At 36.9% G+C, this 12,677-nt stretch overlaps 2 protein-coding genes across 7 annotated transcripts; one reads left to right on the forward strand and one right to left on the reverse strand.

Moving 5' to 3' along the window:
* The first annotated feature begins 322 nt into the window (after positions 1-322).
* LOC106154316 (coiled-coil domain-containing protein 77) lies at positions 323-12,337 on the forward strand. Of its 6 annotated transcripts, none has more exons than XM_087015779.1 (12): positions 323-433; positions 1,053-1,204; positions 1,754-1,875; positions 7,070-7,207; positions 7,921-8,119; positions 8,485-8,639; positions 8,891-9,039; positions 9,179-9,398; positions 9,677-9,802; positions 10,218-10,264; positions 10,364-10,469; positions 10,854-11,004. In XM_087015779.1, the coding sequence occupies exons 1-12, from the start codon at positions 414-416 to the stop codon at positions 10,932-10,934; spliced, it is 1,515 nt and encodes a 504-aa protein (XP_086871905.1). In that variant the 5' UTR covers positions 323-413; the 3' UTR covers positions 10,935-11,004. The 6 variants fall into 6 exon arrangements, with proteins under 6 accessions (XP_086871905.1, XP_086871901.1, XP_086871903.1 ...); XM_087015775.1 differs by lacking the exon at positions 10,854-11,004 and adding an exon at positions 11,736-12,337 and having other exon boundaries at positions 324-433; XM_087015777.1 differs by lacking the exon at positions 10,218-10,264 and having other exon boundaries at positions 324-433; positions 10,317-10,484; positions 10,854-10,949.
* Positions 2,222-3,851, reverse strand: LOC112042305 (uncharacterized). Its single transcript, XM_087015082.1, has one exon. The coding sequence runs from the start codon at positions 3,849-3,851 to the stop codon at positions 2,487-2,489; it is 1,365 nt and encodes a 454-aa protein (XP_086871208.1). The 3' UTR covers positions 2,222-2,486.
* Positions 12,338-12,677: the final 340 nt, after the last annotated feature.

Genomic DNA, 12,677 nt, shown 5'->3' on the forward strand with positions numbered 1-12,677 from the left:
AAAACTAACAACAGGAAACACTTTATTTTTCAATAAATGGCTCGTGTATTAATTTTAATGATTGGAAGATATGTAAAATACATAAGAGAAACGTTACAATAGCGTATTCATTATTTGTGTCGTAAATTTTAATATTGTTTATAATCGGCGCATTGATATAAAACGTAGTCCTTCAGCGTTAAAGATGGGAGTAAATAAAAGCGCTAACATGGTTCGATAAATGTGGGATTTAAATTTCAATTATATATTGGCCAAAAAAACAAATATTATGTTAAAGCGACTTATTATCTGAAAAAAGATTGAAATAAATATTGAGCAGGGTGATTGATTCGAATAACTTCAAATTTATTACATAGATTTGTCCAATAATATCTCAGACCTTCATTTGTTGCCAAAAGGCGCTTGTTTCGAAAATGGCAACTTCCGGGAGAAGGTAATCTACAGTAGAGTTTGGAGTAATTTTCATCGTAGACTTACTAAAGAAGACTTTTTATAGTAGTTCATAAGCCTGCAAATTTAGCTTCATTCTAATTAGAATATCTTTTAGACGATATAACCGTCCCCATAGACAAATAGCCCTAGTTATGTATTTTCAGTATTTAAATTGCAGTTTGAAAAAATCATACCTTGGGGGAAAATAGATTATTCTAATGATGGCCAAAGTGTTTTCTGTTCTAATGAGCAGTATGTCAGGGTACGGATATAGTGGAAAAGAGATGTAGGGAAATATTTGTCAATTTAAATTTGTTAAAATACTTTTAAGGCCAAATATATGAACGCTTGAAGTCTTGAAAACCATTGCATATATTTGGGTTAAGATGGGGAGGTAGTAATGGAAATATTTATTAAAATGTAGACAAAATTAACCAGTAATTTGGTTCAGGAAAGGAATAAGCAGTTAAAGGTATTTAATCATTAATTCAACAAATTGCTTGAATCTCCAGTATCTTTATTTCAACATGAGAAATCATTTAATGAATTCGGGGAAAAAACCACTTATATTTTATTATACAACACTTTAATTTTAAAACAACTTTGTATTTTACTTTCAGACAGCCTGTGACACCATTATCAAGGAGGTCCCGCCTGTCTCCTGACTCCACATTGAGGACCAGTGTGGCAAGTCGGACATCTAACCTTGACAATATGGACATGAATGATGAAGAGGAGGACCCACCAATTCCTGATGTCAATGAGAGGCTTAGTTAATAAACAGTTGTTTTTCTTGTCTCTGTGTTGATGAACAAATATACCAGATATTCCACTTCACTTATTTTTCATTGGACAATATGTAATTGATTTGGTCATAGTAAAAAAAAAAAGGATAGATTGACCATAAATAGAACTTATTTGAAGTAAAGGAATTACTCAGTCTTTTCAATGGGCAAAAAATATCAAAATTTCAGGTACATTATTTTAAAATCACAAAAAATTATTTCTATATAGCATTGTGGTGCTTTTTATGCATAGAATAAAACTATAGATTACCTTGCTTTTTAATTTTGATGCTACCACTTGGTGGAAATGTTCTAATTTAAAGGAATTATGACTTGAAAATACAGTTTTTGTAAAAATTCCTAATGTCCCCCCATTGAAAAGATTGAGCAATTACTGTTGTTGTGTTGGCAGCAATCATTTTTTCTGTGGGATTTAGTTAAGGGAACTTTTTCAAGCACATGTTTAACCTTCATCACACCTATACATCTGAAGTCAGCAACATGTGATGCACTGGTTCTTGTTCTTTTCCTACCAGGCTATGTGAGGCCATCCAGAGAGCTGTTAGAATACTACAGGAAGAAGATAGCAGAATATGATGATGAGCATGAAATGATGAACAGAAAGCTAGACCAATACAGAATGACGTATATGGAACAGGTAAGTAAAAATCTCTGATATGCTTCCTCCCTGACTCCCACACTTCCTCCCTCCTTCACTTGTTCACTTCTTCACTTTTGATATAGTGAAGCATATATTGCTGTATGATCAGTGAAGCAAGAAAATATCTTCTACCCAGAAAGGAGTAAATATATATATATATATATATATATATATATATATATATATATATATATATATATATATATATATATATGTTATAAATGATTCCATAGCAGGTTGTTGCATTGATAATGTGTGTTATGGCGGTGGTGTTGGGGAAGAGTGGGGAGCTCCTAATACGATTTATAAGAATCCATTATTTAGAATAGATGAAAGCTTTTTTTTTTTTTTTTTTTTTTTTTTTAAGAAAAAAAATTCTGGGAATATGATAATTGCCTCTTTTGTCTCACAATATTTTAGATATAGAATACAATTATGAATAAATATTAGTTAAATTAGGGTAGGTTTAAATACAAATTATATATATGAATGTTGTTCCCCAGAAAGCTTGGACACCAATTTGCTGACTGGATGGCCTTTTTTATCATGTCCAGTTTTAATTTGGCTTAGAAACACATGAAAATTTAACACATAAATTCATCTATTCATCAGTGTTCAGTGTGATCAGTAGTTATGTACTGGAATGTGTTAACTTTGCCCCCATCTTCTGCTACCACCAGCTGACCAGCAGGGTTGATGGCTAATGCCATGGGACGCTGCAATCCAGCTTTCTTATTGACAATGTATCTGATAAACTGCCCCTGTGGACTCAGTGCCACTATCCTGTCGTTATTACAGTCAGCAATGAAAATGTGACCGTGTCTGTCTGTGCAAACTCCACGTGGTCCCCACAGCTGACCATCACCTCTGCCTTGTGTGCCATACTGGTATAGCTGATCACCAGTAGGTGACAACACATACACACAGTGACTGCCTGCGTCTGATATCACAATGTTATCATTCACACTGTTCACTGTGATGTACCATGGGTCTGTACACATACTGAGTGGAATGGTGTTCAGGAGCTTATCACTGGCATCATGGAATGTGAAGATGGATTTTTGTCTCATGTCACAAACCATCACATGACCTTGTTTGTTCAGTGTAATACCATATGGCCTCCCTAGATGACTCTGACCCATGGTTGACACCTGCTGACCTCTGGTGGAGTACACTTGGACACAGCTGTCACTCTGTGATGTTATATACAGGTGACCAGTCTGTGACATAGCTAAATCAAATGGTCTGCTGAGTGGAATGTCAAACTTGAACACTCCAGTATGTGTGAACATTTTTGTTCTGCTATTTGCGCAATCCAAAACAAACACTTGTTCCTCATGTATGGCCAATCCATTTGTACTTATTCCTCTAGTATCTTTCAGCTTAGCACTGAAAGAGTGCACACATTCTGCCTTCTCTAAGAAAACGGAATGTGCTGCTGATTTTGGATTTGTTCCCTGTTCAGCTAATGGAGGTTGTGACTTAATTTTATCTCTGTTGCTTTTTGCAGCTTTATCAACTGATGAAATACGATGTCCACCATGCCCTGTTGCTATACACTCACCACATATAACAATATCATCATCGTCACAGTAAAATTTTAATTCATTATTAGGATGTTTCTCACAACTGATGTTCTTCTGTACAGTGCCCTGTGCCACTGCTGCTACATTGGTCTGTTCCTCTTCTAATGCCTGTCTCTCTTGTTGCTGGGTATTGATGTCATTGGCCTTGCTAAAATCAAAGTTCTTCTTCAGTTGGGTAAGGCCACCATCTGGAAGCTGGATGTCCTCCTGGCATTTAGGGCATAGAAATGTCTGGTTTGGAGTGAGAGATATTTGGGCATGGCTAGATATACAACTATAGCAAAATGTGTGGTTGCAAGGTAGCACACAGGGGTCCTCATACTCCTCTAGACAGATATTGCACGCTAAGAGATTATCTGTGAAAGCTGCTGCCAATGCCTTTGCCATATCTGACTGTCTCTTTGGTATTTAAGTAGTTGTGAAACCTTGGGTATTGGATCACTCAGTCAACAAAGAAGTCACGGTCCAATTTTCCTAATATTTATGTCCTGGTGCTGCATCCAGCAGAAAAAATATAAAATAAAGAAAAAGAAATACATAAATTTCCTGACTCTGTTCTCACCATAGAATTGTGTGGAGGCTGGTGAAATAGTCCTACTGTGCTTCTCTTTAGCTCAGATCATACATGTAAAAATATGAGCATACTGGCGGCTATTATTACTGCTGTGAAAGAAATCTGTCCAGTTTAATGGCCATTACATTTATATTTAAGTGACTTTTGGTGAAAGATTCCTCACATATATCTTGTTTTGCAAATATGATTAGCTGCATATTTTTAACAAAATGCTTGAAGTATGCAGTGTAATACAGTTGTGTGACAAGATTATTTTTAGTTATCCCCTCGATTATGCATGCTGCCTTCCCAAGGCGTTGCCTGTAATTATTTATCATTTTATTCACACCTTTGATAATAACTGAATGGTAAATAAGCATTGTGTTAATGGCACATACAACAGTGAGTCTAGGCACGTTGACCGGCCACATAGGACAAGTGGAAGTTATTTTTTGTGTCATTTCCCAAGCAAACAAAAATGATCTGGAGAAGCAAGCAGTGGGTTTGATTATGTGAAAGACTTATAGCGAGAAATTCAACATGTGAAAGATTTCCAAGGCCTCTCACTTGTGTAGTAACCATTTTATGGGTGGCTACAGACCCTTCAATCAGTAGATACACCTGTATACCATACCTAATAATATGATGAACATAGATGGCAACTTATTATGGCAAAGCATACAAAGGAACTGAAAAAGTATTTGGTGAAAGCGTTCGAAAAAAGAAATTCAATGAAGTACTGTTAATTGACAGTTGATCCATCATTGCTTTTATCATTGTTATTTTAATTCATTATTTATTGTTGTCAAGCGAAAAGGTTCATTAGTAGTTGGATAACATGATAGCAAGGTTACTCTGAAGTATCAAATAAACGTACCGGTACGTTAATTAATTTTTCAAATTTCTTCCCGCCGGTACGCTCCATTTTCACCCAGTACGCTTATTAATTTTTCAAAAATCTTCCACTCGGTATGTTTATTAAATACCTATCGTACCGGTGGGAAATTACACAAGTCAAGTTTTTTTTATTTTCTTAAATTGAAGTCTAATGAGAAGAAATACCGATGCAGCTACTGTTCGACATAGAGCACTGGGAAGTAGGTCAAGCAAAAGTCGCTCTCTGAACACAACAATACCTGCCTCATCTGATTTCAGTTCCTATAAATAGACGTGCTTTCCCTTCAACAGTGACAACTACTCATGTATATCAATCGAATGATGCAATGTCGCAAGGTGATAGGATCATATTTATAGCTAAGGAGGTCTTTTCAAGTGCAGCAAAGAAGTTGCGTCTGTTTTCAAATGTCAATTATTTCATGCCGATTTATGATTTAAACGATGTTAAATCACATTTCTATGTAAGATAAACCCTTAGGAGTTTGCAGGTATGCAAAACGAACCTTATATCTGAGAATAAATTTACTCTGAATAACGTCTCCGTATGGCTGTCGGAGGCGGCTTAGGTGCGACATATCTGGGTCTTCGGACCCTGACGATTATGAAATTTAACTCATGGCAAATATTTTTTTTGAAAATAAATTAGATATCCCGTTTTTAAGATAAATTACCATACTGAGTGAATTTTACCTGGTGAATTTTATTTTTTACAATGATAAATAGCTAGCTTTTTTCTTTCTCTTCTTCTTTATTTTTATTTATATATTTCTTTTTTTTTTTTTTTTTGGGGGGGGGGGAGTGGTGTGAAGGTTTTTTCTGGGCAGTACTTTTATTCCATCCAGTACTTTTATTAAATTTCGAGATTTTTTCCACCCAGTACTTTTATTCCATCAGTACTTTTATTAAATTTTGAGATTTTTTCCACCCAGTACTTTTATTCCATCAGTACTTTTATTCGATACTTCAGAGTATTAAGCATAAGCTAGAAATTTTCTCACCACTAGCTTTAGGCAAATCTGTTGGAGGTCATCAGACTTATCAGTCAGTAGATGCTGTCACCCACTGATCATAAGGTGGAATTAATTGTTCTCCTTGAGAAATGTAATGCCCTATTCTTGTTAGTTGTCAGTAACAAGCATATCTCTTTGTCCAATATTGCCGTTATTAAGGCTTGTTTGACCTTGGCATTTTTGAAAGGATGGGCTTGGTTGCTTAGCAGTAGTCACTTGCACTTGCGCTCTTCTCGCCTTCTTATGATCATAGTAACATTCAAGGTCACAAGAGAGTAGGCAAAGGTCAAAGTCAAGGTCACAGAAGGTCAGTTGACCTCAGAAATGTACGACATAGATATTCTCATGATGTGATAAATATAATATCGATAATGGGGTGGCCGGGAATTGGCATTCAGCTAAGGTTTGCAGTCAACAGTGCATAACCATCCAATAAGCCTATCAAAAGATGTTAGCTGTTTCTTGGACACTTAGGCAGTTTGGTCGGCATAAATACTTCCGGCATATTTTTGGAAACTTGCTTGGGTTGGACTTCCTGTAAATCATGATGAGAAGAAAGTTGCTGCTTTTCTTGATGTTCCACGTGTGGATCATATTCACTTGTTCTCTCAGTGTAACCTGTGCCTGACGCTTCTCATATGTGATCTTCTTCATCATCAGCCTGATGAACCCAATTCACTCTCATTTGTTGAAGTATTCCACTCTAAGATATGTTGGTTCTTTCCCTTTCATATGTATTTCATTACCATGTATTTGTTTATCATATTTAATCCCCGTTATACATAATTTTAGTGGAATGTACAGAATGAATGAGCCATCTTACTTTAAGACTGAACACTATTAACTAGTGTCTCAGTAATAATGCTGTCCCATATGTGTGACAACTGGTGTCTGCCCCCCCCCCCTCCTGTCTCTGTCCAGGCTTGGGTTGTGGGCATGGATGTTTTAACCCCCCCACCCTTCATGCCATGATGGGTCCTTGTCCAGTCTTAACTGCCTCCCATGGTGCCCAGCTTATCTGAGAGAGAATGTGCTTAGACACCTGTTATAGACATTTTTGAGATTTACCCTACCCTAGTTCATTGTTTTGCATTTTACTATACTTATAAAATTATTTCAGCTGCATGTTTTTTTCCTCAATCTAGCATAAACTACAGTGGGAACTACGTCAGAGAGAAGAAGAAATAGCAGAGTTACAGAAGGCATTGAGTGACATGCAAGTTTATCTGTTTCAAGAGAGGGAACATGTACTGAGATTGTATGCAGAGAATGACAGACTGAAGGTACAGAGAGGATTAACTTGTAATAGAATTCAGTGACAGCAGCAAGTAAAATCCACAGGTTTTGTTAAATAAGGCTTGTACAGTGCTTGTGTTGCACAATTCTCTGTTTCAGTTTTTAAATAAGAAAATATTTGCTATCGTGCTAAAAGTTCAGCCCAAAGGATGCTTTATTGTTGTCCCAGAAATGAGCTGTTTTCTGAAAGTAATGATATGATAAACATGAGTCACTGTTTACAGTAAAATAGTGCTCTGCCATCAGTTTATTATGATTCCAGTATTTTAAACAAAGTCCTATTTGTGATATCAGATGCTGTGAGTCTTTGATGACTCCAGTATTGTACATATAGTCGTGTTTGTGATATCAGATGCTGTGAGTCTTTGATGACTCCAGTATTGTACATATAGTCGTGTTTGTGATATCAGATGCTGTGAGTCTTTGATGACTCCAGTATTGTACATATAGTCGTGTTTGTGATATCAGATGCTGTCAGTCTTTGATGACTCCAGTATTGTACATATAGTCGTGTTTGTGATATCAGATGCTGTCAGTCTTTGATGACTCCAGTATTGTACATATAGTCGTGTTTGTGATATCAGATGCTGACAGTCTTTGATGACTCCAGTATTGTACATATAGTCGTGTTTGTGATATCAGATGCTGTCAGTCTTTGATGACACCAGTGTAGTAAACAAAGGCCTGTTTGTGATTTCAGATCCGTGAGTTAGATGACAGGAAGAAGATCCACCAGCTGCTGGCAGTCAGTGGAGTCAGTGAGGGAGAGGTGTCTTACTTCTTCAAGGAGCCTCCAGCCAAGCCTATCATTCCACAGAGACAGCCTCACAGGGTGTCATCTCAGGCCAGAGGGGTGCCATCTCAGGCAAGGGGGGAGTCTACCTCAAGGCAGCACAAAGGTAACTTGTGATTTTGGCATAAGATGATAAGCCAGTTTAACATCTATGAAATGCCAAACATCATCTTTACTTGTTGGACAGTTTGGTCAGCTTAGCTTTGTAATTTCAACAGAAATATAGAAGTTCTTTTTCTAATATTGTACCAAACAGCTTTAAAAAGTCAGTCACATATTTTAGAGATAGAAGAATAGTAAATGATTTGATTGTCATGTATAAAAGAAAAATTGAATAGCATTACCAGATCAGACTGGCAAACTTTTTGGCAAACAAGGCTATTTACAGTTGTGTGTAGAAATAAAACTGAGTCTTACTTTCCTCACATTTTTGGTATTTTTTTCCAAAAAAATAATGTCATTCTTTTCAAGGAAAGAGAAAAGTGTTAGGTGTGGTGGACCAGAATGCTTCTCCCTCAGACCAGGACAGGTACAACAGTGACAACCAGACATTGACACTACAGGTGAGATCATTAACACTACAGGTGAGGTCACTGACACTACAGGTGAGGTCACTGACACTACAGGTGAGGTCACTGACACTACAGTCAGCAAACAGTTTGGGATCTGAGATTATAGAAAAACTAGTATGCCCAGTCTGTTTTATGAATAATAAGTAATATTATTGGCCTACAACAAAAATTGGTTGCCTGCCTATCTCTCCCCATGGGTCCTGAATCACATCAGGTTTCCTTTATACTATTCGGTGACCAGACCCCATCTCTTGAGAACAATGAAATAAACCCTCTGAATGCATTGATGAAGTGTCTTCTCTCAGGTGGAAGCTCTGCAGGCGCAGCTAGAGGAGCAGACACGACTGGCTAAAGACCATGTGGACGGTCTTCTGGAGGACAGGAGAGTGAAGATAGAAGAATATGAGGCCAGGAGACAGAGAGATCATGATAAAATACAGACTTTGCTGGAAAAGTGAGTTTATGCCTGAGAGAGAGAGAGAGAGAGAGAGAGAGAGAGAGAGAGAGAGAGAGAGAGAGAAGCTATTATGGTCATATCTTTACGTCCTAAAATTATTTATTTTTCTTATTTTTTCTTGATATTTTTTTTTCAGATTAACAAAAACCCAAGATTTACTGTATGACAGCACAAAAGACTTTCTAGAACTCCGTTATGAAGGCAGAGCCAATGAACGCCGCTGGATGGCAGAGAAGGACCAGTTTCTTAGAGAGCTTGATGTCTGCAAACAGCAGCTGAACATCAGCAGGGACAAAGTGCTCAATGTCTCGGATGAGGCTTTGGATGCCAAACAGAAGAGAGAGGTGGAGGTGGAGGTACATGGGCTGGGATATGATCAGGAATCTAGTAAACATAGCATGCAGACATTACATTATATCATATGTTAAGAAACCAACTGATACTTTCATTGTTGTTGTTGATGTTGTTTGTGAACTGTTAATAAAACCAGTATCAAACCTGATATATGTGATTATCTGCTTACTTGTGAAATACATTGTCTTGATACATTAACTTGGAGCAGGCAGTGAAGACTTTATTAATATAGTTATCTTATATAATAACTTTTAAAATGTTTTGTCTTGTACCTTACCAGGCATTGCAGTATGACTTGGAGCAGGCAGTGAAGATGTCAGATATGTACAGGGAGCAGGTGATACAGCTAGAGGACGAGAGAGCAAGGATACGAGAGGAAGGAGATGTCAGCAAAGATATATTTAAGGTTAGTTGTCATACGAGGGCATAACATTAAATTTGGTTTATTATTTACAGAAATATTCATATTGCTTGTTAACTGAACCTTTATAAATTGGCATTCAAAAAGAAAAAATATTTAACGATTAAAAAGGCACTGATGTTTTGATTTTAGTAGGACAAGTAGTATTGTGGCTTCATAGTGACATAGATTAAAATACTATTTGAATGCAAATAAAAACTGAGCTTCAAATGTTTGACAGAATATAGTTCTTTAGAATGATTTCAAAAACTATTTGAATAACAAGGTTAAAAAACACACCTGCTAAAGTTCTTTACACATTGAAGGGGCGATAATAAAAAATGAGCTTCATTCACTGATGAATGCCAGGTATCAGGAGCTGGAGTATGACTATTGATATAGTTTTCTTTGTTCACTGTAGGAGAGGACAGACAAGATGAGCCGTAGACTACAGCTGATGAATGCCAGGTATTGGGAGCTGGAGTATAACTATTAATATAGTTTTCTTTGTTCACTGTAGGAGAGGACAGACAAGATGAGCCGCAGACTACAGCTGATGAATGCCAGGTATCAGGAGCTGGAGAAGAGGAGAAATCTGGAGGTAGAAGGGTTTAAGAATGATATCAAAATGCTCAGAGCCAAACTGAAAGAGATGGAAAAACAACTGTACAAGGTGAGATCACAGGAGGTTGGTCCAGTTACTCACTTTGGTATGATATTACTCTAAGTAATTAACTCACTTTGGTATGATATTACTCTAAGTAATTAACTCACTTTGATATGATATTACTCTAAGTAATTAACTCACTTTGATATGATGTTAGGGTTATCAGCCTTGAGAATTCTCAAAGAGAGCATTTTTTGACGAGAGCTTTAGAGACTGATGCAAATGTTTTAAGACCAAAGCTTTTGAGTCTAATTCTGGATATTTAACAAGAAGTTGTCTATTTTTCCTACAGTTGTGGGCTAAGTGTAATATATTTCTGCAATTTTAATACATAAATACAATTCAATACAGATTATCTTGGAATATTTTATAAATTACCAATATTTCTAGGTAACTGTTGGTCTTGGTGAGGGTCTAGAGGAGCAACGGCCAGATGATCTAGACTTGGTCATTCTGAGGAATATTTTATAAATTACCAATATTTCTAGGTAACTGTTGGTCTTGGTGAGGGTCTAGAGGAGCAACGGCCAGATGATCTGGACTTGGTCATTCTGAGGAATATTTTATAAATTACCAATATTTCGAGGTAACTGTTGGTCTTGGTGAGGGTCTAGAGGAGCAACGGCCAGATGATCTGGACTTGGTCATTCTGAGGAATATTTTATAAATTACCAATATTTCTAGGTAACTGTTGGTCTTGGTGAGGGTCTAGAGGAGCAACGGCCAGATGATATGGACTTGGTCATTCTGAGGAATATTTTATAAATTACCAATATTTCTAGGTAACTGTTGGTCTTGGTGAGGGTCTAGAGGAGCAACGGCCAGATGATCTGGACTTGGTCATTCTGAGGAATATTTTATAAATTACCAATATTTCTAGGTAACTGTTGGTCTTGGTGAGGGTCTAGAGGAGCAACGGCCAGATGATCTGGACTTGGTCATTCTGAGGAATATTTTATAAATTACCAATATTTCTAGGTAACTGTTGGTCTTGGTGAGGGTCTAGAGGAGCAACGGCCAGATGATCTGGACTTGGTCATTCTGAGGAATATTTTATAAATTACCAATATTTCTAGGTAACTGTTGGTCTTGGTGAGGGTCTAGAGGAACAACGGCCAGATGATCTGGACTTGGTCATTCTGAGGAATATTTTATAAATTACCAATATTTCTAGGTAACTGTTGGTCTTGGTGAGGGTCTAGAGGAGCAACGGCCAGATGATCTGGACTTGGTCATTCTGAGGAATATTTTATAAATTACCAATATTTCTAGGTAACTGTTGGTCTTGGTGAGGGTCTAGAGGAGCAGCGACCAGATGATCTGGACTTGGTCATTCTGAGGAATGTCCGGCGGACGGCGGGCAGATCCAAGAAACTGATGGATGAACTGAAGCAGTTGAAGAGTAAAGTATACGGAATGGAAAATGATCTGAAGCATCTGTAGCAGTGACAGAGGATGCTGTAATAAAAGCTTGTTTCTTCAAATAGTCCATTTCTCCAAATAGTCCATTACTAGGGAGATGTTTTAAAAACATTAAATGCTAAAGGGAAATATGACCGATTTCCGCAGTTTGTTAAAAATTTCAGGAGTTGATTTAATATCTTACTGTAGACTGAGTTGGAATGTAGAACTGCTTCAGAAGAAGAAGCATGTAAAATACTCAACTTTGCATATGGTGTATTGATTTGTAAATTATGTCTGTTAGTCAAAATGTAGAATAAGGATTTGATAACATAGTTTGATTGGATTATCACAGATAAAAATTTTGATAATCTGTTTTACGTGTTTTAAGGTAGATTTATCTGTAATCCTAAGAAGAAAATAAATTCTTCTTGTACTCATTTTGAGCAGCTTTAATAAAATTTTCAATCATCTTTCAAGTATTTTTTTTTTCCAAAAAGTTGACTGTTAAACTTACTGTATGAGAAGGGCAGACAGATTGACATATTTCATGAAATGAGCAGATAAAATACTGCCCACAAACAAGCTCATTTGCAAAGGTTTTACTATTTTTAAACTTTTGGCAAAAATTTTTAGAAGCACCAGCAACAAGATTTCAAACTTTTCTCTTTTTATCCCCGTACTGCTGTACCACAACCATGGAATATGATGGAGTAATCCCCAGAGCAACCCCATTAGTGTCAAAACCCATGCAATGCGCTTGCACACACACACACACACACACACACACACACACACACATGCATGTAAGGA

Source organism: Lingula anatina, chromosome 6 (genome assembly GCF_051362555.1).
Source record: "Lingula anatina isolate TDL-2025a chromosome 6, LinAna3.0, whole genome shotgun sequence".
Classification (NCBI taxonomy): Eukaryota; Metazoa; Brachiopoda; class Lingulata; order Lingulida; family Lingulidae; genus Lingula; species Lingula anatina.